Source organism: Thalassophryne amazonica, chromosome 8 (genome assembly GCF_902500255.1).
Source record: "Thalassophryne amazonica chromosome 8, fThaAma1.1, whole genome shotgun sequence".
Classification (NCBI taxonomy): Eukaryota; Metazoa; Chordata; class Actinopteri; order Batrachoidiformes; family Batrachoididae; genus Thalassophryne; species Thalassophryne amazonica.
In genome coordinates this window covers 108947822-108974598 of record NC_047110.1, presented here as the reverse complement: position 1 = coordinate 108974598, position 26777 = coordinate 108947822, and the positions used below count along the sequence as shown (strand labels likewise).

At 37.9% G+C, this 26777-nt stretch overlaps 1 protein-coding gene across 1 annotated transcript in view; it reads right to left on the bottom strand.

The window, feature by feature from the left end:
• Positions 1-26466, bottom strand: part of herc5.1 (HECT and RLD domain containing E3 ubiquitin protein ligase 5.1) — a 39441-nt gene extending 12975 nt beyond the window's left edge. Inside the window, exons 1-11 of the mRNA XM_034177225.1 lie at positions 26080-26466; positions 23358-23475; positions 23180-23256; positions 21543-21764; positions 21164-21255; positions 20764-20894; positions 16746-16870; positions 16587-16663; positions 15974-16092; positions 15833-15892; positions 15652-15757 (exon numbers count right to left, since the gene is read on the bottom strand). Coding sequence (XP_034033116.1) covers positions 15652-15757; positions 15833-15892; positions 15974-16092; positions 16587-16663; positions 16746-16870; positions 20764-20894; positions 21164-21255; positions 21543-21764; positions 23180-23256; positions 23358-23475; positions 26080-26296 — 1344 coding nt within the window. The 5' untranslated portion in view covers positions 26297-26466. The remainder of the gene's footprint in view (positions 1-15651; positions 15758-15832; positions 15893-15973; positions 16093-16586; positions 16664-16745; positions 16871-20763; positions 20895-21163; positions 21256-21542; positions 21765-23179; positions 23257-23357; positions 23476-26079) is intronic.
• Positions 26467-26777: the final 311 nt, after the last annotated feature.

Sequence of the window (26777 nt, the reverse complement as noted above, 5' to 3'; positions counted from 1 at the left end):
GATTCAAATTTCAAAAATCAATTTGATTCCAATTCTTAAGTTTCAGAATTGATTATTTCGATTCAGTTTGATTCGATTCAATCCAATATCGATTTGGGTTTGTGTTATTAAAACCGTTTTTGAGCTGTTACGACCGAGACCGTACATTTTCAGTGGCAGCTCCGCAACTCTGGAACGGGCTTCCTTTGAATGTTCGTATGGCCCCGTCTTTAAACATCTTCAAGTCTTTGTTAAAAACTCACTTGTTTGCTTTGGCCTTCGACTCAAGCTAGTCAATTTCCGATTTGGTTGTGAATGTCATCTTAGTCATTTTGTTCATGTTGTGTTTTTATTATTATTATTATTATTATTATTATTATTATTATTATTATTATTATTATTATCTTTTGTGTGTGTGCAGCACTTTGGGCAGTATTTCTGTATTAAATGTGCTACATAAATACATTTGACATTGACATTGTTACCTAATTGTCTAGTTATGCAACATATTAATTTATATTGACAGTAAATTAATGAAGTATTGGTCATTAATAATGATTTCTATAAGACTGATGGCATGGACCATCTCCCTCCCAGAATGATAGAGGAGTATTGTTATTTTACAAACATACTGAAGGGCAGAATTACTGAACAGATCCAGGGCAGCCAAAAGAGGGCGCCGGAGGTACCTGGTTCATTGGCCCTGACACAGGTACATTTCTCCATGTTTTCGCCTGATGCCTTGTTTCTTTTGGCTTTAAAGTAAAGCTGTAACAAAGATAAAAACAAAGAAAACTATGGCTTTACTTCACAAAATTTTGCCCTCAAAATGTAGGCAATAGTGCTTCAGAGAGTTCTAAATGTAAAGTTTTCCATGTTCAAATAGGGGTTCTTGTTTGTACCATTTGCGTGTGATGGCTTTTTTTGCTGCTGCCAACAAAATTTTAAATAAGTATACATCTTTTTTCTGAATCCCTGCTGCCATTACATACCCAAAGTATAATGTCAGTATTGTTCTTGGTATACTGTACCCAAATACCTTTTCAATTTCACTACCAACATCTTCCCAAAATTGGGACAAGTTTTGACACTGCCAGAAGATGTGTGCATGTCCCACATCCTGCTCTCCACACTTTCTCCAGCAGGGTTGGTGCAAGGATATTGATGCCTTTTTTATCTTTGGTGTAATAAAATATCTGACTAAATTTTTCCAACAGTAAATTTTCCAATTTCTTGAGCTAGTTGTAGTTACTTGAGATTTGCAAATATTATACCACATGTCATTACTTATGTCCTCCTGCAACTCCTTTACCCATTTATCTCTAATATACAGTGTTGATGTTCTCCTATTAACTATCAATCCTTTATACAACTTTGATATGATTTTACTACTTTTGTTTTTATATGCATCATTTAATATTTATGTAATTGCATTAATTTCACATGGGAGGTTTGGCTTTACTTCTTTTAAATAATAGTCCCGTACCTGAAGGTACATATAGAAATCTCGAGATGCTAAATCATTCTTTCTGTAGTGTTTGAAACCTTTCAATTTGGCATTTTTTAAGAAATTTATTTAGAATGTTTAATCCTTTAATTGCCCATTCCTTGAATTTAGAATTCATACTGCCTGCTTTAAAGTTTAAGTCAAAAGCTATCCAGCTAAATACTTTAATTTCTTCCTCTATTTTACATTTCTTTACTAATTTAAACCAAACCTCCAAGGTGAATCTAGTAATAGAGTCCAACTTATTTTCACTTTGCTTAAACATCTTCTTATTTGCTATCATAGCTTGTACATGGTCTACATTGCCCATTTCTATTTGTTTCCACTTTGTCATGTAGTTTGAATCACACCAGACCATGATATGTTTGAGCTGTGCTGCATAGAAATATTCTTCTAAATTGGGCAGTGCCAATCCACCCTCATCTTTAGGAATTTGAAGTGTTGAGAATTTAATTCTAGGTTTGGCCCCATTCCAAATGAATCTAAAGAATTTTCTGTCCCACTCTACGAATTGATTGCTTGGTATTGGCACTGGCAGAGATTGAAATAAATATAAAATTCTAGGCAGCACATTCATCTTGATCGTTTCAATGCTAGATTGTAAATCTAGCAAATGAATGTTCCATCTCACCATGTCTTGGTATATTTGTGTATTTAAAGATCTATAGTTAATTTCATACAACTTGGTAAGGTTGTTGGTGATTTGAATTCCCAAGTATTTGATTGACTTTTTATTCCACTTGAATTTATATTGCTGTTTCATAGATGGAGATGGGCTATAATTAATGGGAAGCACTTGAGTTTTATCATTATTCAACTTATAACCTGAGAGGTGACCATAATAGCTTAATAAATCCATTAGCTTAAGTAAACATTTGTCTGGTTGTTTTAAATATATTAACACATCATCTGCAAACAATCCAATTTTGTTTTCTATATCTCTAATTTTTATTCCTTCTATTTCTTGCTCTTGTCTAATTGCCTGAGCCAAGGGCTCAATATAAATGGCAAACAGGGTTGGAGACAGGCAGCAACCCTGCCTCGCTGATCTTTCTAATCTAATCCAATTTGTGAGGCTACCATTTATCTTAATTCTTGCTTTTGGGTTTTGATATAATGTTTTAACACAGTTGATTGCTTGTGAGTTAAGCCCAAACCTTTCTAAACAGAGATAGAGGAATCGCCAACTAACAGAATCAAAGGCCTTTTCCGCATCTAAACTTAAAAGGACAGCATTTTCGTTTGTTTTTTGTATTTCTTCTATTATATGTAGTGTCCTTCTGACATTGTCTTGAGTTTGGCGCCCTCTAATGAAGCCTGATTGATCTTCATCTATAATTTCTGAAATGAATGATTGGAATCTATTTGAGATTATTGATGTGTATATCTTATAATCACAGTTCAAAATTGATATTGGTCTAAAACTTTCGCAATGCTCCCTGTCTTTACCCTCCTTATGAATGACAGTAATTACAGCCTCTCTCCATGATGGTGGCAGTGTACCATTCTTCAGAGTTTGATTAAAGGATGCAAGTAACATTGGATATAGCTCTTTCTTAAAAATCCTATACCATTCAATAGGATATCCATCTGTTCCTGGAGTTTTGTTTGAGTTCATTCTTTTTATTGAATATTCTAATTCTCTGTAATCTGTGCACATAATATTGAGTTTTGTTCTTCTCCTATATTTGGGAGGTCTAATGTATTTAAAAATGTTTGTTTCATCTTCTGCTGAAAAATGAGGTGGGCTTCATAGATAATTGGCAAAGCTTCTGGGGAAAACCTGGTCTTGTTAGGAGAGACGGCATCCATCCCACTTTGGATGGAGCAGCTCTCATTTCTAGAAATCTGGCCAATTTTCTTAAATCCTCCAAACCGTGACTATCCAGGGTTGGGACCAGGAAGCAGAGTTGTAGTCTTACACACCTCTCTGCAGCTTCTCTCCCCCTGCCATCCCCTCATTACCCCATCCCCGTAGAGATGGTGCCTGCTCCCAGACCACCAATAACCAGCAAAAATCTATTTAAGCATAAAAATTCAAAAAGAAAAAATAATATAGCACCTTCAACTGCACCACAGACTAAAACAGTTAAATGTGGTCTATTAAACATTAGGTCTCTCTCTTCTAAGTCCCTGTTAGTAAATGATATAATAATTGATCAACATATTGATTTATTCTGCCTTACAGAAACCTGGTTACAGCAGGATGAATATGTTAGTTTAAATGAGTCAACACCCCCGAGTCACACTAACTGCCAGAACGCTCGTAGCACGGGCCGAGGCGGAGGATTAGCAGCAATCTTCCACTCCATCTTATTAATTAATCCAAAACCCAGACAGAGCTTTAATTCATTTGAAAGCTTGACTCTTAGTCTTGTCCATCCAAATTGGAAATCCCAAAAACCAGTTTTATTTGTTATTATCTATCGTCCACCTGGTCGTTACTGTGAGTTTCTCTGTGAATTTTCAGACCTTTTGTCTGACTTAGTGCTTAGCTCAGATAAGATAATTATAGTGGGCGATTTTAACATCCACACAGATGCTGAGAATGACAGCCTCAACACTGCATTTAATCTATTATTAGACTCTATTGGCTTTGCTCAAAATGAAAATGAGTCCACCCACCACTTTAATCATATTTTAGATCTTGTTCTGACTTATGGTATGGAAATTGAAGACTTAACAGTATTCCCTGAAAACTCCCTTCTGTCTGATCATTTCTTCATAACATTTACATTTACTCTGATGGACTACCCAGCAGTGGGGAATAAGTTTCATTACAGTAGAAGTCTTTCAGAAAGCGCTGTAACTAGGTTTAAGGATATGATTCCTTCTTTATGTTCTCCAATGCCATATACCAACACAGTGCAGAGTAGCTACCTAAGCTCTGTGAGTGAGATAGAGTATCTCGTCAATAGTTTTACATCCTCATTGAAGACAACTTTGGATGCTGTAGCTCCTCTGAAAAAGAGAGCCTTAAATCAGAAGTGCCTGACTCTGTGGTATAACTCACAAACTCGCAGCTTAAAGCAGATAACCCGTAAGTTGGAGAGGAAATGGCGTCTCACTAATTTAGAAGATCTTCACTTAGCCTGGAAAAAGAGTCTGTTGCTCTATAAAAAAGCCCTCTGTAAAGCTAGGACATCTTACTACTCATCACTAATTGAAGAAAATAAGAACAACCCCAGGTTTCTTTTCAGCACTGTAACCAGGCTGACAAAGAGTCAGAGCTCTATTGAGCCGAGTATTCCTTTAACTTTAAGTAGTAATGACTTCATGACTTTCTTTGCTAATAAAATTTTAACTATTATAGAAAAAATTACTCATAACCATCCCAAAGACATATCGTTATCTTTGGCTGCTTTCAGTGATGCCGGTATTTGGTTAGACTCTTTCTCTCTGATTGTTCTGTCTGCGTTATTTTCATTAGTTACTTCCTCCAAACCATCAACATGTCTATTAGACCCCATTCCTACCAGGCTGCTCAAGGAAGCCCTACCATTGATCTTAAATATGATCAATCTATCTTTATTAGTTGGCTATGTACCACAGGCTTTTAAGATGGCAGTAATTAAACCATTACTTAAAAAGCCATCACTTGACCCAGCTATCTTAGCTAATTATAGGCCAATCTCCAACTTTCCTTTTCTCTCAGAAATTCTTGAAAGGGTAGCTGTAAAACAGCTAACTGATCATCTGCAGAGGAATGGTCTATTTGAAGAGTTTCAGTCAGGTTTTAGAATTCATCATAGTACAGAAACAGCGTTAGTGAAGGTTACAAATGATCTTCTTATGGCCTCAGACAGTGGACTCATCTCTGTGCTTGTCCTGTTAGACCTCAGTGCTGCTTTTGATACTGTTGACCATAAAATGTTATTACAGAGATTAGAGAATGCCATAGGTATTAAAGGCACTGCACTGCGGTGGATTGAATTATATTTATCTAATAGATTACAATTTGTTCATGTAAATGGGGAATCTTCTTCACAGACTAAGGTTAATTATGGAGTTCCACATGGTTCTGTGCTAGGACCAATTTTATTCACTTTATACATGCTTCCCTTAGGCAGTATTATTAGATGGCATTGCTTAAATTTTCATTGTTACGCAGATGATAGCCAGCTTTATCTATCCATGAAGCCAGAGGACACACACCAATTAGCTAAACTGCAGGATTGTCTTACAGACATAAAGACATGGATGACCTCTAATTTCCTGCTTTTAAACTCAGATAAAACTGAAGTTATTGTACTTGGCCCCACAAATCTTAGAAACATGGTGTCTAACCAGATCCTTACTCTGGATGGCATTACCCTGACCTCTAGTAATACTGTGAGAAATCTTGGAGTCATTTTTGATCAGGATATGTCATTCAATGTGCATATTAAACAAATGTGTAGGACTGCTTTTTTGCATGTGCACAATATCTAAAATTAGAAAGGTCTTGTCTCAGAGTGATGCTGAAAAACTAATTCATGCATTTATTTCCTCTAGGCTGGACTATTGTAATTCATTATTATCAGGTTGTCCTAAAAGTTCCCTGAAAAGCCTTCAGTTAATTCAAAATGCTGCAGCTAGAGTACTGACAGGGACTAGAAGGAGAGAGCATATCTCACCCATATTGGCCTCTCTTCATTGGCTTCCTGTTAATTCTAGAATAGAATTTAAAATTCTTCTTCTTACTTATAAGGTTTTGAATAATCAGGTCCCATCTTATCTTAGGGACCTCATAGTACCATATCACCCCAATAGAGCGCTTCGCTCTCAGACTGCAGGCTTACTTGTAGTTCCTAAGGTTTGTAAGAGTAGAATGGGAGGCAGAGCCTTCAGCTTTCAGGCTCCTCTCCTGTGGAACCAGCTCCCAATTCGGATCAGGGAGACAGACACCCTCTCTACTTTTAAGATTAGGCTTAAAACTTTCCTTTTTGCTAAAGCTTATAGTTAGGGCTGGATCAGGTGACCCTGAACCATCCCTTAGTTATGCTGCTATAGACGTAGACTGCTGGGGGGTTCCCATGATGCACTGAGTGTTTCTTTCTCTTTTTGCTCTGTATGCACCACTCTGCATTTAATCATTAATGATTGATCTCTCCTCCCCTCCACAGCATGTCTTTTTCCTGGTTCTCTCCCTCAGTCCCAACCAGTCCCAGCAGAAGACTGCCCCTCCCTGAGCCTGGTTCTGCTGGAGGTTTCTTCCTGTTAAAAGGGAGTTTTTCCTTCCCACTGTAGCCAAGTGCTTGCTCACAGGGGGTCGTTTTGACCGTTGGGGTTTTTACATAATTATTGTATGGCCTTGCCTTACAATATAAAGCGCCTTGGGGCAACTGTTTGTTGTGATTTGGCGCTATATAAATAAAATTGATTTGATTTGATTCAGGTTGAGAGTACAGGTTTGAATAATAGTCTTCAAATGCCTTTTCAATTTCCTCTGGTTTATACATTAATGTTTTGTGTACAGGGTCGCTGATTTTATTTATAGTATTTAGTTGTTGTTTGTTTCTTAATCGCCTGGCAAGAGATTTAGTTAATTTAGTGCCTCCTTCATAGTATGTTTGCTTTAAAAATCTAATTTTCTTTTCTACTTCTTCTGATAATTTTTTATCTATTTTCATCCTTGCTTCTTTAACGTTTTTCAGGGACTGCAGATCCTTGTTTTTCTTATGTAATTGTTCTGATATTTCCAATTCTTCTGTAACCATCTGGAATTCCTGAATTCTTTTTTTGTTGTTGTTGTTGTTGTATGAGGAGTAAGAAATTAGTTTGCCTCTTATTACTGCCTTCATAGCATCCCACACCATTGTGGGATCTGTCTCTCCATTATCATTTTCTTTCTGATAGGCATTTATTTGATTTTTTTTATATCCTGCACTAATTGCTAGTTGTTTAGCAAACCAATATTTAACCTCCAGTTTGTAACCTTAGGTTTCCTATTGAGATCCAGTGTTAATTTCAAGGAACAGTGATCTGATAGATCAGCTGTCCCTATCTGACATTCTAAAAACCGAAACCGATCTTCTATGTTCATAAAAAGTAATCTATTCTTGTGTGGGCTGAGTGTGGAGCAGAATAAAATCTATAATCCCTCTCTAAAGGGTGACATTCTCTCCAAACATCCATCACTCCCAATTCAGTTAGTGTTACATTAATGTATCTAGACAACTGTGTTTTACTTTTCTTTTTAGTACTATTAGAGTCGAGAAAAGGATTTAGGACTACGTTCCAGTCTCCTGCACAGATTAGAATTCCTTCCGTTTCTTGTGTAATATTATCAAAGACAGATTTATAAAAAGATTTATCAGATTCTGGTGGGGCATAAATATTTAATAATGTGTAATGTAATAATAATGTAATAATTTGATCTTCCAATTTTCCCCTCATCAGAATGTATCTTCCATCTTTACCTTTAATTTCCTTTAAACCCTCAAATTTTACATGATTAGAAATCAATCAATCAATCAATCAATCAAACAGTATCAAAAGCAGCACTGAGGTCTAACAGAACAAGCACAGAGATGAGTCCACTGTCCGAGGCCATAAGAAGATCATTTGTAACCTTCACTAATGCTGTTTCTGTACTATGATGAATTCTAAAACCTGACTGAAACTCTTCAAATAGTCCATTCCTCTGCAGATGATCAGTTAGCTGTTTTACAACTACCCTTTCAAGAATTTTTGAGAGAAAAGGAAGGTTGGAGATTGGCCTATAATTAGCTAAGATAGCTGGGTCAAGTGATGGCTTTTTAAGTAATGGTTTAATTACTGCCACCTTAAAAGCCTGTGGTACATAGCCAACTAATAAAGATAGATTGATCATATTTAAGATCAAAGCATTAAATAATGGTAGGGCTTCCTTGAGCAGGCTGGTAGGAATGGGGTCTAATAAACATGTTGATGGTTTGGATGAAGTAACTAATGAAAATAACTCAGAACAATTGGAGAGAAAGAGTCTAACCAAATACCGGCATCACTGAAAGCAGACAAAGATAACGATATGTCTTTGGGATGGTTATGAGTAATTTTTTCTCTAATAGTTAAAATTTTATTAGCAAAGAAAGTCATGAAGTCATTACTAGTTAAAGTTAAAAGAAATTAGCATCGCTACCCCTCTTTTTCTTCCTCCTTTAAATGAACTACAGAATGTATTTTTAAAACCCATATTTTGTAATTTTTGGTGCTCCTTGTCTGTCAAGTGAGTTTCCTGTAAGTAAATTATCTCAGCTTTTTCTTTTTTAAGCTTTGTAAGAACCTTGCCCCTTTTTATTGGATTATTTAAACCGTTCACATTTAGTGACATGAACCTTACAGTATCAAGACGCATTATAACTAAGATAATAACTCTGAAGACAGTCTGACCATAACAACACAATGAACTCTACAACTGTAGAACACTTAATGAAAAAATGAAAAGGATCTATCCGATATCCTGTGGAACCACTACTTGGTCCCAAAGTCCCGTTGGTAGGAGAGGGGTAAAGCCTCCTGAAAAAGAAGGGCCCCTCAGTAGACGTAGGTGTTGACTCGAAGAGTCCTCCTTCCAATCTACCCAAGTCCAACATAACTTGTATTTTGCTTCTTGCCAGTTCTTTATCTCTCCCCCCCCTCCCCCTTTTTCCCCTCCCCGGGAGGCAGATTATCGGGTTTTCACTCACTAGCTTCTTTTTTCCGATAAATTAAATAAATAAGAGGGGTGTTAATATGAAGAAATGTAAATAATTCGAATTTCAATATACGAGGTCTGTCCATAAAGTATAGGTCCTTTTTATTTTTTTCAAAAACTATATGGATTTCATTCATATGTTTTTACGTCAGACATGCTTGAACCCTCGTGCGCATGCGTGAGTTTTTCCACGCCTGTCGGTGACGTCATTCGCCTGTGAGCACTCCTTGTGGGAGGAGTCGTCCAGCCCCTCGTCGGAATTCCTTTGTCTGAGAAGTTGCTGAGAGACTGGCGCTTTGTTTGATCAAAATTTTTTCTAAACCTGTGAGACACATCGAAGTGGACACGGTTCGAAAAATTAAGGTGGTTTTCAGTGAAAATTTTAACGGCTGATGAGAGATTTTGACGTGATACTGTCGCTTTAAGGACTTCCCACGGTGCGAGACATCGTGCAGCGCTCTCGGGCGCCGTCGTCAGCCTGTTAAAAGCTGAAAACCACCACATTTCAGGTTCTATTGATCCAGGACGTCGTGAGAGAACAGAGAAGTTTCAGAAGAAGTCGGTTTCAGCATTTTATCCGGATATTCCACTGTTAAAGGAGATTTTTTTAATGAAAGACGTGCGGACGGATTGCAGCGTCGGCTCACAGCCGCCGCGACGCTCCGCCACAGGAAAAACACCTCTGTTGGAAGCCTTAAGGACAAGTTGGAACATGTCCAGCTGTTAAACAATTTCTCATATACTCACTCCACTGAAAGCCATCAAAAGCCGCCTGGATTTTACAAATGGTTATCAACACGGAGGTGTTTTTCCTGTGCCGCCGCACCGCGTCGGCTGTATCCCGACGCGCGGACCCGTCCGCACGTCTTTCATTATTAAAATCTCCTTTAACAGTGGAATATCCGGATAAAATGCTGAAACCGACTTCTTCTGAAACTTCTCTGTTCTCTCACGACGTCCTGGCTCAATAGAGCCTGAAATGTGGAGGTTTTCAGCTTGAAACAGGCTGACGACAGCACCTGAGAGCGCTGCACGACGTCTCACACCGTGGGAAGTCCTTAAAGCGACAGTATCACCTCAAAATCTCTCATCAGCCGTTAAAATTTTCACTGAAAACCAGCTTAATTTTTCGAACCGTGTCCACTTCGATGTGTCTCACAGGTTTAGAAAAAACTTTGATCAGACAAAGCGCCAGTCTCTCAGCAACTTCTCAGACAAAGGAATTCCGACGAGGGGCTGGACGACTCCTCCCACAAGGAGTGCTCACAGGCGAATGACGTCACCGACAGGCGTGGAAAAACTCACGCATGTGCACGAGGGTTCAAACATGTCTGACGTAAAAACATATGAATGAAATCCATATAGTTTTTGAAAAAAATAAAAAGGACCTATACTTTATGGACAGCCCTCGTATATTATCTAAATGTCTCTATGCAACTTTGTTTTTCACCCCTTTGCTCACTCAATGAGAAAGTAATAAGAATAAGATAAAAAAAATGATAATCTGTTATTTATAATCAGTTACCTCCCTTTAATTACTTTTCCGCCTTATTTCCGAAACTCCTGTAGTCTCTCCCTCGCTCCCCCGCTGCCTCTCCCGGACTGCCGTATGTCTTGGGACTGTCGTGCCAGTGGATTTTGATGTTGGTCAATGGTGTCTGGAACTTAACTCCATTTTCCTTTAGTCAATCAATCAATTCAATCAATTTTATTTATATAGCGCCAAATCACAACAAACAGTTGCCCCAAGGCGCTTTATATTGTAAGGCAAGGCCATACCGTAATTACGTAAACCCCCAACGGTCAAAACAACCCCCTGTGAGCAAGCACTTGGCGACAGTGGGAAGGAAAAACTCCCTTTTAACAGGAAGAAACCTCCAGCAGAACCAGGCTCAGGGAGGGGCAGTCCTCTGCTGGGACTGGTTGGGGCTGAGGGAGAGAACCAGGAAAAAGAAATGCTGTGGAGGGGAGCAGAGATCAATCACTAATGATTAAATGCAGAGTGGTGCATACAGAGCAAAAAGAGAAAGAAACACTCAGTGCATCATGGGAACCCCCCAGCAGTCTAAGTCTATAGCAGCATAACTAAGGGATGGTTCAGGGTCACCTGATCCAGCCCTAACTATAAGCTTTAGCAAAAAGCAAAGTTTTAAGCCTAATCTTAAAAGTAGAAAGGGTGTCTGTCTCCCTGATCTGAATTGGGAGCTGGTTCCACAGGAGAGGAGCCTGAAAGCTGAAGGCTCTGCCTCCCATTCTACTCTTACAAACCCTAGGAACTACAAGTAAGCCTGCAGTCTGAGAGCGAAGCGCTCTGTTGGGGTGATATGGTACTATGAGGTCCCTAAGATAAGATGGGACCTGATTATTCAAAACCTTATAAGTAAGAAGAAGAATTTTAAATTCTATTCTAGAATTAACAGGAAGCCAATGAAGAGAGGCCAATATGGGTGAGATATGCTCTCTCCTTCTAGTCCCCGTCAGTACTCTAGCTGCAGCATTTTGAATTAACTGAAGGCTTTTCAGGGAACTTTTAGGACAACCTGATAATAATGAATTACAATAGTCCAGCCTAGAGGAAATAAATGCATGAATTAGTTTTTCAGTATCACTCTGAGACAAGACCTTTCTAATTTTAGAGATATTGCGTAAATGCAAAAAAGCAGTCCTACATATTTGTTTAATATGCGCTTTGAATGACATATCCTGATCAAAAATGACTCCAAGATTTCTCACAGTATTACTAGAGGTCAGGGTAATGCCATCCAGAGTAAGGATCTGGTTAGACACCATGTTTCTAAGATTTGTGGGGCCAAGTACAATAACTTCAGTTTTATCTGAGTTTAAAAGCAGGAAATTAGAGGTCATCCATGTCTTTATGTCTGTAAGACAATCCTGCAGTTTAGCTAATTGATGTGTGTCCTCTGGCTTCATGGATAGATAAAGCTGGGTATCATCTGCGTAACAATGAAAATTTAAGCAATGCCGTCTAATAATACTGCCTAAGGGAAGCATGTATAAAGTGAATAAAATTGGTCCTAGCACAGAACCTTGTGGAACTCCATAATTAACCTTAGTCTGTGAAGAAGATTCCCCATTTACATGAACAAATTGTAATCTATTAGATAAATATGATTCAAACCACCGCAGCGCAGTGCCTTTAATACCTATGGCATTCTCTAATCTCTGTAATAAAATTTTATGGTCAACAGTATCAAAAGCAGCACTGAGGTCTAACAGGACAAGCACAGAGATGAGTCCACTGTCTGAGGCCATAAGAAGATCATTTGTAACCTTCACTAATGCTGTTTCTGTACTATGATGAATTCTAAAACCTGACTGAAACTCTTCAAATAGACCATTCCTCTGCAGATGATCAGTTAGCTGTTTTACAACTACCCTTTCAAGAATTTTTGAGAGAAAAGGAAGATTGGAGATTGGCCTATAATTAGCTAAGATAGCTGGGTCAAGTGATGGCTTTTTAAGTAATGGTTTAATTACTGCCACCTTAAAAGCCTGTGGTACATAGCCAACTAATAAAGATAGATTGATCATATTTAAGATCGAAGCATTAAATAATGGTAGGGCTTCCTTGAGCAGCCTGGTAGGAATGGGGTCTAATAGACATGTTGATGGTTTGGATGAAGTAACTAATGAAAATAACTCAGACAGAACAATCTGAGAGAAAGAGTCTAACCAATTACCGGCATCACTGAAAGCAGCCAAAGATAACGATACGTCTTTGGGATGGTTATGTGTAATTTTTTCTCTAATAGTTAAAATTTTATTAGCAAAGAAAGTCATGAAGTCATTACTAGATAAAGTTAAAGGAATACTCGGCTCAATAGAGCTCTGACTCTTTGTCAGCCTGGCTACAGTGCTGAAAAGAAACCTGGGGTTGTTCTTATTTTCTTCAATTAGTGATGAGTAGTAATATGTCCTAGCTTTACGGAGGGTGTTTTTATAGAGCAACAGACTCTTTTTCCAGGCTAAGTGAAGATCTTCTAAATTAGTGAGACGCCATTTCCTCTCCAACTTACGGGTTATCTGCTTTAAGCTGCGAGTTTGTGAGTTATACCACGGAGTCAGGCACTTCTGATTTAAAGCTCTCTTTTTCAGAGGAGCTACAGCATCCAAAGTTGTCTTCAATGAGGATGTAAAACTATTGACAAGATACTCTATCTCACTTACAGAGTTTAGGTAGCTACTCTGCACTGTGTTGGTATATGGCATTAGAGAACATAAAGAAGGAATCATATCCTTAAACCTAGTTACAGCGCTTTCTGAAAGACTTCTAGTGTAATGAAACTTATTCCCCACTGCTGGTTAGTCCATCAGAGTAAATGTAAATGTTATTAAGAAATGATCAGACAGAAGGGAGTTTTCAGGGAATACTGTTAAGTCTTCAATTTCCATACCATAAGTCAGAACAAGATCTAAGATATGATTAAAGTGGTGGGTGGACTCATTTACATTTTGAGCAAAGCCAATTGAGTCTAATAATAGATTAAATGCAGTGTTGAGGCTGTCATTCTCAGCATCTGTGTGGATGTTAAAATCGCCCACTATAATTATCTTATCTGAGCTAAGCACTAAGTCAGACAAAAGGTCTGAAAATTCACAGGAAACTCACAGTAACGACCAGGTGGACGATAGATAATAACAAATAAAACTGTTTTTTGGGACTTCCAATTTGGATGGACAAGACTAAGTGTCAAGCTTAGCCGCCATGCTAAACCGGCTAAGAGCTAGTAGCTGCGCTAAGCTAGCGGATTCCTAAAAACACCCAAAGTGAATAATGTGTAAATAATTTAGAGGTGATTCAGCAGAGGGAGTGCTTTAGTTAAGGCACGTGAAGATTACACCGTGAAACAAATCGTTATCTAGGTAACTAGATCAATCTAACTGCGCAGATTAAACAGATAACAGATACAGCAAAACACCGCTGTGCTCCGGAACAGGAAGTGATACAATACCGCAGTGAGAGCCAACCACCAGTAGAGGCAAGTACCTCTACTGTAGTAGAAGTACTTTAGTACCTTCTTTATCCCTCCATAAGCTTTGCGCTTTTGCACCACATCGTAGGCATAGTCATGGTCAAAAAATATTGGCTTTCCATTTATTTTAACACGTTTCTGCCAAGCTTTCTTGAGGACCAGTTCTTTTGTGTCAAATTGAAGGAAGTTTACGATAATGGACCTGGGCGTTGCTCCATGGTCGGGTCTCCCAGCCCCAGTCTGGTGCGTACGTTGTAGGGCAAGGCCTTTAATCCCCTATTGCTCCCGGTGTGTAGTGAGCGCCTTGTATGGCAGCACCCTGACATCGGGGTGAATGTGAGGCATAATTGTAAAGTGCTTTGAGCGTCTGATGCAGATGGAAAAGCGCTATATAAATGCAGTCCATTTACCATTTACGCTGTGAAACACTCCTGGGATGTTATTGGAGGTGAGATTCATGTTTATTAATGCTGTCATGGCCTGGCACAACGGTTCCATGTCATATTTCCTTCAGAGTTAGAAGGTGATCAGGTCATAATTTGTATATTACAGTGATGAGATCTGTTCAGTTCCGAGCCTGACACGGGCAATGACGCATTACTGCGCATGAGACACCATAGAGAAGCGCAGCTGCCCGTAGTATATAGAGATATGATGGCGACAACAGTTCACATGGGAAGGAATGGGCAAATATCTGCACTGTAAGGTCTATTGTGGATATAACAGCCTGTTCAGATTTGTGGCGGTGTGCGCACAGTAGCGCATGGTGCTTTCGGTTTGATAACTACCGTTCACATTCACTGTACATGATGAAGCGTCACACATACATTTCAAGACTTCCTTTGGGCTCCGGGGGGGGGGGGGGGGGGGATGTTCATTATTATATGTGGCACCTGCAGGTTATACCGGCAGGCTTAGCCGTGCTAGATCCATGTCGAGGTTCCCTCATATGCGCTCAAATCGCGTTGGATCCTGTTTTGCCTCCATCAGAATATGTAAATTGCAGTCAGATGGTCCTCAGATAACACATGGATTGCCATCGGATAGGTGTCTCATCTTGACGGTACCTGGAGGGTTTTGAACATGTGCATCACACTCAGGGCCGCCGGCCGATTTTAACCAACTGTGTGGACTCTCGCAGATGGCTGTGATTGAACACTTTTCGGATGTGCGCCGAATCGCCATTCTGACGCCATTCGGCCTTATTCTGAATATGTGTGATGGGGCATTAACTGAACTCATGAAAAATGAGTGTTACATTTATTTTTTGTTAAGTGCACATAAGCAATATTTATATTCCGTTATAACTGAATATTTAAGAATCACAGTGAATTGTGACTATTGATTTTGATCAAAACTGTAAATAAGCAAATTACGTAAATGATTAAAAACAAGTCATCATGATTCTAGAGGGAAAATAATTTAAAAAATAAATAAACTTTTTTTAAATGGAGTAAGTTAAGCATGCGTAAACATCCACACAGTTTTAATTATTGATCAGAGATCACACGTACTTCTGCCAAAACGTCATCCCTCTCTAAAAGCTTCTTGAAAGCAGATCTCGCAAGTGACACGTTCAAGGCGGAATACTTCGCTGAGGTCAAGAAATGTTCATCGTTTCTAAGAGGAAAAAAATATTAAAGTTGTAATTCACCAGGCAGGAAGACGTGATGAACGTGCACAGAAAGTGTTTACCGTCTGTCGAGGAAGCTTTGATTCAGACACGATGCAGAAGAAAACAGCTGGTGGATTTCTCTGCAACAGAGATAAATAAATGTATGAAGCTGAACGCACGGCGCCGACTCATCCCAGTGAAAGATTCCTATCCGAACTTACGCTTTGATCTTTTTCCATGACTTGGGATTTCTTTCAGAAATCCACCTGTCAATCATATTATCGAGACAGTTCTCCTTTTTACTCTGGTTGCTGACATCAGTTAGTTCTTTTTGCGCTCCCTGTTTAAATTAAAAAACAAACAAACAAACAAAAAAAACAAAATTAAAAACAAAAATGTGAAAATACTTTTTGTAGAAATCATACATTTTGTGACTGCAGATAATTACTGTTTTGAGCAACAAGATTTTACCAAAAAAAAAAAAAAAAAAAGAAAAGGTTGAACATACATAATACAGATGAAACATTTCCACTCTGCCCACTTTGAATTTTTTTTTTTTTAGGTCTACCCAAACTTTAGTCTGATCGACATGAGACGTGGTTGTGTGGACTTAACAATTTTGTGAGATAACTGGCAAAGAATATTGAACTTTTCCATGATATTCAGTTCTTTTTGAGAGGGACTTATAAAAAAAAAATGCACTTTTCAAATTTAAAAATAAAACTTTTTTATTGGTGGTTTTATGTGGTTTTCTGCAAACTATAAGAAAAATGTGTTGTGTTGAATCAAAATCATTTTATTGTGGATAATCAGCAACAGTATTTGGTTTAGTACCTCGTTATTTGTGTATGCTGCAAATGAACAGTCTCCTCCTGCGTAGATGGTTGTAATTCTGAGGTCGTCACTGGTGGCTGCAAACAAACAAACAAAAAAGTATTAAATTAAAATCTGCATTCTCAGTCATCAATTCAGTTATAGCACAAAGAAAATTACACTGCAGCAGGTAAACGGGCAGTGGCACAGACGGATGAGTATCGTCTCCACGTCCCAGTTGGCCCTGATCACCACACCCAAAGGAATAGATCCTACTGGAGTCCGTTAACACCAACGTGTGATACCTAAGAGAAAAAAAACATAAAGTACAAACATCATGAAGCACAAACATCATGAAGCAGAAATATAAAGAAGAAACATCATGAAGCAGAAATATAAAGTACAAACATCATGAAGCACAAACATCATAAAGCACAAACATCATGAAGCAGAAATATAAAGTACAAACTTCATGAAGCACAAACGTCATGAAGCACAAACATCATAAAGCACAAACATCATGAAGCAGAAATATAAAGTACAAACATCATGAAGCACAAATATAAAGCACAAACATCATGAAGCAGAAATATAAAGTACAAACTTCATGAAGCACAAAAATCATGAGGCACAAACATCATGAAGAACAAACATCATGAAGCAGAAATATAAAGTACAAACATCATGAAGCACAAACGTCATGAAGCACAAACATCATAAAGCACAAACATCATGAAGCAGAAATATAAAGTACAAACTTCATGAAGCACAAAAATCATGAGGCACAAACATCATGAAGAACAAACATCATGAAGCAGAAATATAAAGTACAAACATCATGAAGCACAAACGTCATGAAGCACAAACGTCATGAAGCACAAACATCATAAAGCACAAACATCATGAAGCAGAAATATAAAGTACAAACTTCATGAAGCACAAACATCATGAAAGCACAAACATCATGAAGCACAAACATCATGAAGCAGAAATATAAAGTACAAACTTCATGAAGCAGAAATATAAAGTACAAACTTCATGAAGCACAAACATCATGAAGCAGAAATATAAAGTACAAACTTCATGAAGCACAAACATCATGAAGCAGAAATATAAAGTACAAACTTCATGAAGCACAAACATCATGAAGCAGAAATATAAAGTACAAACTTCATGAAGCACAAACATCATGAAGCACAAACATCATGAAGCACAAAAATCATGAGGCACAAACATCATGAAGAACAAACATCATGAAGCAGAAATATAAAGTACAAACATCATGAAGCACAAACGTCATGAAGCACAAACGTCATGAAGCAGAAATATAAAGTACAAACTTCATGAAGCACAAACATCATGAAAGCACAAACATCATGAAGCACAAACATCATGAAGCAGAAATATAAAGTACAAACTTCATGAAGCAGAAATATAAAGTACAAACTTCATGAAGCACAAACATCATGAAGCAGAAATATAAAGTACAAACTTCATGAAGCACAAACATCATGAAGCACAAACATCATGAAGCAGAAATATAAAGTACAAACTTCATGAAGCACAAACATGAAGTACAAACATCATGAAGCACAAACACCATGAAGCATAAATATAAAGTACAAACATCATGAAGCACAAACACCATGAAGCATAAATATAAAGTACAAACATCATGAAGCACAAACATCATGAAGCCCAAACATCATGAAGCAGAAATATAAAGTAGAAACTTCATGAAGCACAAACATCATGAAGTACAAATATAAAGTTCAAACATCATGAAGTACAAACATCAGGAAGCACAAATATTATGAAGCACAAACATCATGAAGCATAAAGTACAAACATCATGAAGCACAAACATCATGAAGCACAAATATATAGTACAAACTTCATGAAGCACAAATATAAAGTACAAACATCATGAAGCACAAACACTATGAAGCACGAATATAAAGTACAAACATCATGAAGCACAAATATAAAGTACAAACATCATGAAGCACCAACATCATGAAGCCCAAACATCATGAAGCAGAAATATAAAGTAGAAACTTCATGAAGCACAAACATCATGAAGTACAAATATAAAGTACAAACATCATGAAGTACAAACATCAGGAAGCACAAATATTATGAAGCACAAACATCATGAAGCATAAAGTACAAACATCATGAAGCACAAACATCATGAAGCACAAATATATAGTACAAACTTCATGAAGCACAAACATCATGAGACACAAACATCATGAAGCAGAAATATAAAGTACAAACATCATGAAGCACAAATATAAAGTACAAACATCATGAAGCACAAACACCATGAAGCACGAATATAAAGTACAAACATCATGAAGCACAAATATAAAGTACAAACATCATGAAGCACAAACACCATGAAGCATGAATATAAAGTACAAACATCATGAAGCACCAACATCATGAAGCCCAAACATCATGAAGCAGAAATATAAAGTAGAAACTTCATGAAGCACAAACATCATGAAGTACAAATATAAAGTACAAACATCATGAAGTACAAACATCAGGAAGCACAAATATTATGAAGCACAAACATCATGAAGCATAAAGTACAAACATCATGAAGCACAAACATCATGAAGCACAAATATATAGTACAAACTTCATGAAGCACAAACATCATGAAGCACAAACACCATGAAGCATAAATATAAAGCACAAACATCATGAAGCACAAACACCATGAAGCATAAATATAAAGTACAAACATCATGAAGCACAAACATCATGAAGCAGAAATATAAAGTACAAACATCATGAAGCACAAACATCATGAAGCAGAAATATAAAGTACAAACTTCATGAAGCACAAACATCATGAAGCAGAAATATAAAGTAGAAACTTCATGAAGCACAAACATCATGAAGTACAAATATAAAGTACAAACATCATGAAGTACAAACATCAGGAAGCACAAATATTATGAAGCACAAACATCATGAAGCATAAAGTACAAACATCATGAAGCACAAACATCATGAAGCACAACTATATAGTACAAACTTCATGAAGCACAAACATCATGAAGCACAAACACCATGAAGCATAAATATAAAGCACAAACATCATGAAGCACAAACACCATGAAGCATAAATATAAAGTACAAACATCATGAAGCACAAACATCATGAAGCAGAAATATAAAGTACAAACATCATGAAGCACAAACATCATGAAGCAGAAATATAAAGTACAAACTTCATGAAGCACAAACATCATGAAGCAGAAATATAAAGTAGAAACTTCATGAAGCACAAACATCATGAAGCACAAACATCATGAAGCAGAAATATAAAGTACAAACTTCATGAAGCACAAAAATCATGAGGCACAAACATCATGAAGAACAAACATCATGAAGCAGAAATATAAAGTACAAACATCAGGAAGCACAAATATTATGAAGCACAAACATCATGAAGCATAAAGTACAAACATCATGAGGCACAAACATCATGAAGCACAAACATCATGAGGCACAAACATCATGAAGCACAAACATCATAAAGTACAAACATCATGAAGCACAAACACCATGAAGCATAAATATAAAGTACAAACATCATGAAGCACAAACACCATGAAGCATAAATATAAAGTACAAACATCATGAAGCACAAACACCATGAAGCATAAATATAAAGTACAAATATCATGAAGCACAAACATCATGCAGCACAAATATAAAGTACAAACATCATGAAGCACAAACATCCACCAGAGAAGCTGAAACATTTTATAAAAGGTTTAATCCACAGTGGCTCCAAAATGTTTAACTTAAATAGTTCTGAACTTGAGTTTGACCTTTTAAGGTTCCCTAATATCAAAGGTAATGTGTACAGTAGAACGGTGACAGACGTATGACTTCATATTAGTGTTTAATAGTTACCAAAGGCGTATCTTTAACCTTGGAGTGGTCATTCTAAACACCTCCTAAGCATTGTGCACCATAATTTGACTTTGGCATGCGATTTTGAATTTAAGCAGATTTTTTTCTAAAAATCAAATCCTTTTGACCTTGGATGACCCTCAATGTTACTGCTGTGTTTGGTCCTAACTGGCATCAACAGAAAGTGTAAATGACTGACATTTTAATTATGCCACACACTTGTTTCTGGAGTATTAAATTTTTTTCTGGGGTACCGTACCGTCCACAAGCAATCTTGGTGACCTTTGCCCCCCAGAGCTCTGCAACAAGCCGAGGAAGAAGTTCATTTCGGAATGAGTTGTGTCCAAGCTGCCCGTTTCGACCAGAGCCAAACGTGAACACCACGCCGCCCTGAAGAGGCAAGAATAGTTTCAAAGTCTGACTGTGGACATCAGCTCTCAAAACAAACTGTTTTTTCCTCCAAAAACATAAAAAATTAACAACAAATTATCACAATTGTTATTTCTTAATTTGGGTTCCACTCCCTTTTATTTAACATTAATTTTTCTGTATGAAAATTATGTGTTCAAATTTCAATAAGTCAAAGATACATGGAAAGGTTAAATTGAAATTTTATTATTTATATGTTTTTTTACAGTGATGAAATATTTTTGTCAGACCTTCGTCATCACAGCGGTGTGCTCCGATCCACAGGAAACGTGAATAATTTTCTTCATATTCAAGGAGCAAACAGGAGATGGTTTATGTCTGTCTTAAAACATATTTATTATAGAATTAATATGTATTGTCAGTGAATACAGAACAGTATGTCTGAATATCAGCCAATCAGGGGTGAGGAAACACCAGCATTGACCAATCAGCTGCAGCAGGTGACCTCTAGGAGCAGGGTTGGTGACCCCTGGTTTAGTTATGTTGGCTAAAATAACCCTGAAGTGTCACTACAAAATGAGTGGATAATAAATAACAATTACAGTATTAAAAATGCTTTAAAAATAACTAAAAGTGATGAAGCAGAAACCTAAAATGTTTCTGAGGTACCTGCTGTGTCTCCCAAACCGAGCTGCCCGCAGTCGTTTCGGCCCCAACCGAACACGTTTCCAGAGAGGGAGAGGGCAAAGCTCTGCTCTCCGCCTGCAGCCACGTGCACCAGTGGGACGGCCGACAGAGTCGGGAGGTGCTGGGGTGAAGCAGCTCCGGACTGTCGAGTCCCCAAACCCAGCTGACCTCTGGAGTTCTGACCCCACGTGTACACCTGACCATCTGTGGCGAGCAGGAACAATCTCCATTCAGCAGCAAGCTCCTTTAAATAACTCTTCTTTAAATTCAGTCATTTCTGTGTTATTTTACCTCTCTTGGTGTTAAACCTCTGAAAGTGTAGATTCAACTCTTTGCAACTCTTTGGAGGTGTGAAGTGAGTGAAAAATGTGAAAAAAGCATGATTAGGAGAACTTTTGTAAGTTTTCATTGGGGTGCTGTGATAATGCCACCTTCTCTCACCATCAGAAGGTTGTGGGTTCAAATCCCATACAAGTCTTTAGCCTGTGGTGTTCCAACAATCAGCACCCAAACAGTGCTTAGAACTCAGTTTATTGCTGGGAGTTTTAAAAAATTCACAATTTAAAAATGCTCCAATCATATGGAAAAGTTATATCACATTAATTGTCTGATCATAAAGATTCCAAAAAGGTACAGTCTGGACTATCTATGACTGAATGTTCTGGAGTTATGGGGTAAAAACAGCAAAAATGGTGACAAAGGTCAATTTAAAAGTTAAAAGTTAAAGTTGCTCCAGTTTTGTTAAAAAGTGATGCAAATTTTTGGTTGAGTTAATAGGATTTTATAAAGGAATAGTTTGCACCCTGTGTCATGCTTAGTTATCATGTTACAGGGTAACATATGTCACATGTCATAGAATCCAGTGGACACCGACCTTGTTTGACCTTTACTTTGGAGACCAAACATTCAACACAGTCAAAAAAACTATTCCATTTATTCTTTTAACTCAACCAATGAGCTTTTCAGCTCTTTAATTTGAGATTTTTGTGCATTGTTTATGTCTCTTTTTTATTATTGTCATTTATTGTTTTATTTATTTTGTTTAGTGATTTGATTCCTTAAAGTTCTGTAACATAGTCATAATTTTTATGATTAATGATGGAATTACAATTTTTTTTTTTTGATGTATAAAGTCACAGGATCGCCCAAACTAGTAAAAAAAAAAAAAAAAAACGCAATGTATATTCCAAAAAATAGTCATCATCTGAATTGTTTACGTCAACTAAATATCATAAGAGTTTAGTCGGCTAAATCTCCTACAATATTTAGTCGACATAACATTTTAGGCATGACTATGATTAAATATGCTGTCAAAATGAACACTTAAAGTTCAGAGTCTAACAGGGTCACCAAACCTGCTCCTGGAGATCTCCTCTTGCATGTTTTAGAACTCTCCTGGCTCCACCCACCAATGAGGGCAGATGTGCTCAGCCAATCAAACGCTAGGAAATACTAGACTTGACAAACCAGATGTGGTTACAGCAGGTAAAGATGTAAAACCTGCAGGGCAGGTGTGACCTCCGGGAGGTCAGGTGGTGACCCCTGGTCTAGAGGGAACCATATTGGAGTGGTGTTGTCTGATTTGAGTTGACTTCAGGATGGTGTGGACTTCACCGTACCTCTGGTCAGTGCGACTGAATGCTGGCTTCCACAAGCAACTTGTGACACCGCTACGTTCCAGGAAGCATCCAGAGGCCTAATCCAAGAGGAAACAGCAGAGTTTTAACTCCACATTTTCAACAAGGTGTGATCCAGAAGATCCTTTGTGGCCACCTGCCTGGAAGAACTCTGACTTACTTTGGAGTATAATTGGGAACTTGGTCCAAACACAGAACTTTTCCGCTCTCACACAGCAGTGTGACGCCACGATCGGTGCAGCTCACAGCCCGAATCCTCTTTTGGTAATCCACGCGTTCTGTAAGAACAGCAGACAGGAAGCCACTGGAATATGATGTTCAGACGTGTTCTAGGTTGAGAACCTTTGGAAAGAAAGACTTTCAGATGCTTTACTAATAAAACTCTCAAAATCCAAATTTTTATGCATCAATACGGGGATGTCATTTCTGATATTTATAAATGCCCTTTTTTTTTTTTACAAAATTTGAGGTTTCACAAAAAGTAGGAAGTGTATTAGAAATCCCGAAATGCTCACATCATTCGCTAGATGGCGACAAATCCTGCTCAAATGTGCTCCAAGTCACTGAATATGTCTTAGACTTCATTTCCATCAGTCATTAAGAAATACAAACAGTATAATACTGTGTGGTAAATCTCAAGGAGGCAGTCCCAAGGGAAGATCCAGAAGTTTTTTTATTTTCCTGGGGGGGGGGGGGGTCCCCTGATTCATCTCAACTGGGCAATCTGCTCATTCGTGGAATGACAGTGTAATATTTTCACTGATATTAAAAGAAAAATTATACTACTGGTAGGCAACTCTTTCCATCGTGAAAACTAGCATTAACAAAGAGTCAAATTTGCAAAGTCAAATGTTTATTTTTATTGAAAACCAAAAGGTGATTTGGTACAATGTGAACCCTTTAATAATCCTTCTATTGTATCTAAGATGATTACATTTTCAAATCTGCTCACTGAACATTAAAATCGGGATGGAAAACATCATGACTCAAACATGTCTAGACTGTTTTAAACCCGCAAGAGCTCTGTGTGGCTCTTTTTTCTTTCTTTTTTTTTAAATTATTTTTACCTCCACCAAGGAGGTTATGTTTTCGGTCGTGTCCGTTGGTTGGTTGGTTTGTTAGCAGGATTACTCAAAAGATCCTCAACGGATTTCAATGAAATTTTTACCAGGGGTGTATCTTGGCCTAACTGAGATGTCAGTAAATTTTGGTAATGATCCGGAACACGATCCGGATCCAGTAATTTTTTTAAGGATTCTTTATCATTACAGGATAGGCCCAATTTCAACATTTTTGCATCTAATTTCATGAAGACGGGTCACAAAGGCTGAACAAAAATGAAGTTATGACACAACAATAATTTAGCATTTGTTTCTCCTCATTAAATAAACTTATTAGAATTTTTTTTTAAAAACGTGTAGTTCATGCAGTTTCTCTTTATAAACACATTTGCTGAAGATCGAAGGGTTTAACCACTGAATTTGGAACATGACAGTAGATGTGTGAAATGACATGGAATAAGTCTCTTTGCCAAAGGGTGTTCCATGTGACGTCAGTGACCCTATGGCCTTGGTGGAGGTTTGCGCTCTCCGAGTGCTTCTCATTTTTCTTTGCATCTATCTAGGTGTCTTGGTGGCTTCCCTCACTTTTCTCCAGAAAACTGGCCATAAAAGTACAAGGCTTAAATTAGGAAATATGATAAAACATGAAATATCTTGTGTTTATTATAATGTCTGTAATGAAACAGAAGTCAAATTAATTGTAAGGATTATTGTGCTTTTTTAAAAAAATTTTTGCTTATTAACTTTTTCTGATTTGGATTTCCACAAATCGAAGTTTTCAGCTTAAAGGCACAAAACTTCATTAAGATATGTAATGTGAAAGGTGTCGTTTGTTCTCATTTTCCTGCAAATACGTATTGTGACACTGATGCATTTTGCAGTTCGGCCAGCAGGTGGCAGAACTGTACCAAGTCTAAAAGCAGACTATTTGACTTTGTGATGAGTTCACTCCCACTTTTTTCATGGTTTGCACTGTAGGACGAAAGATGATCATAGTTGTAGACAAATCCAATATATATTCGCCCCGTCCCCCCGCCCCATGCATACAGAGCGCATGTACCTCTTTACACTCATCACTGGGTAAGAGGCGGGGTCACCCTGGACAGATCGCCAGTTTACACACCTATGGTCAATAAGCTTTGACCCAGGTTGAGACTCATTGATGAGGCTGACTGCGGAGGGGAAGAAGCTGTTTTTGGGTCATGTGGTTTTGGTTTTGATGGACCGGTTTGGGACCAAGGTGAGAGGGGCCAGCCACAATCCCCTGAGCACTCTTCCAGAACTGATCCAGATATGTGAGCTAAGTTTGGTGTGAATGGGAGTGAAAAGCTAAAATTTTCACCTTTGACCCTAAAGACTGACCTTAGTAAGTTTGACATGATCTGGCAAGTTCCAGAATCCAACTCCATATATGAGCCAACCACCAAGTTTGGCTCAAACTGAAGTGAAAGAAAAGAAAAAGAAGAAAAAAATCATAATTTTGACTGTTGACCCCAGCGAGGCTGACCTTTGCCAAAACAAACTCTTTAACCAAAATTATGGGGTTGACTGTCACCCATGTGTTAAATTTAGTGAAAATCAGCCAAATGATCTGAGAAGAGTCAGCGAACAAACACACAGATCAAACAAAAGTTTGACCTCTGACCCCCACTGACTCTAGGGTCAACCTACAAGCACAGAGCAAGTTTTGTGGGTACTGGCATCAACACAGATGAACAGCAGAACAAACAAACACACAACAAAAAAATACAAACCGACGTAAAACAAACACGAAAACACTGTTTGGAGTTGAGGTCAGTAAACAGGAAGTGATGCACTCACTCTGCTTCCCTCGCGTTCGCCCACCGCCTGTGGCCTCGGTGGTCCGGATGATGGACGCGGTTCCGTCGGTTTTGACGAAGGCGAGCACGCTGTGACCTGCAGACAGGTCAGCGAGGTTAAAGGGGACATTTAAGAAGTGAACCTCGCCTTTCCCGCCGTCCGTCGCCGGCGTTCGGAGCCTGAAGCCCCGCTGCCTGTTCTCACCCCACGACAACATGCTGTCTGAGTGGAGCAGAGGAGCTGCTGTCTGCTGTCTGAGGACATGCTGAAAGTACAGAAGAATCGAAACAAACACACTGAGTCACGTTTCAGAGGAAAAGAAAACAGAAAGTGAAACTCAGTGTTTCTTATTCTGAAGAAAGGAAACCGCCTGTGCTGAGTGGACAGGAATTCATCAAAAAAAAAACAAAAAAAAAAACAACCAAGAAACAAACCCCCATAAATGAATAAAATAAATAACCTGCATGGCTGTAAGCAGTGATGTAATATTGAAAACTGAATGAATCTCACAGAAATTCAACATCTAGTTTTAGTCTTTTTAATCAGTCAAATGTTCAACATCTTAATTTACTGATGTACTAAATATATAGTCTATCTATCTATCTATCTATCTATCTATCTATGTATATCTGTCTCAGAATCAGAATACCTTTTATTCACCAAGTATCTTCAAAGAATACAAGATATTTGACTTCAGT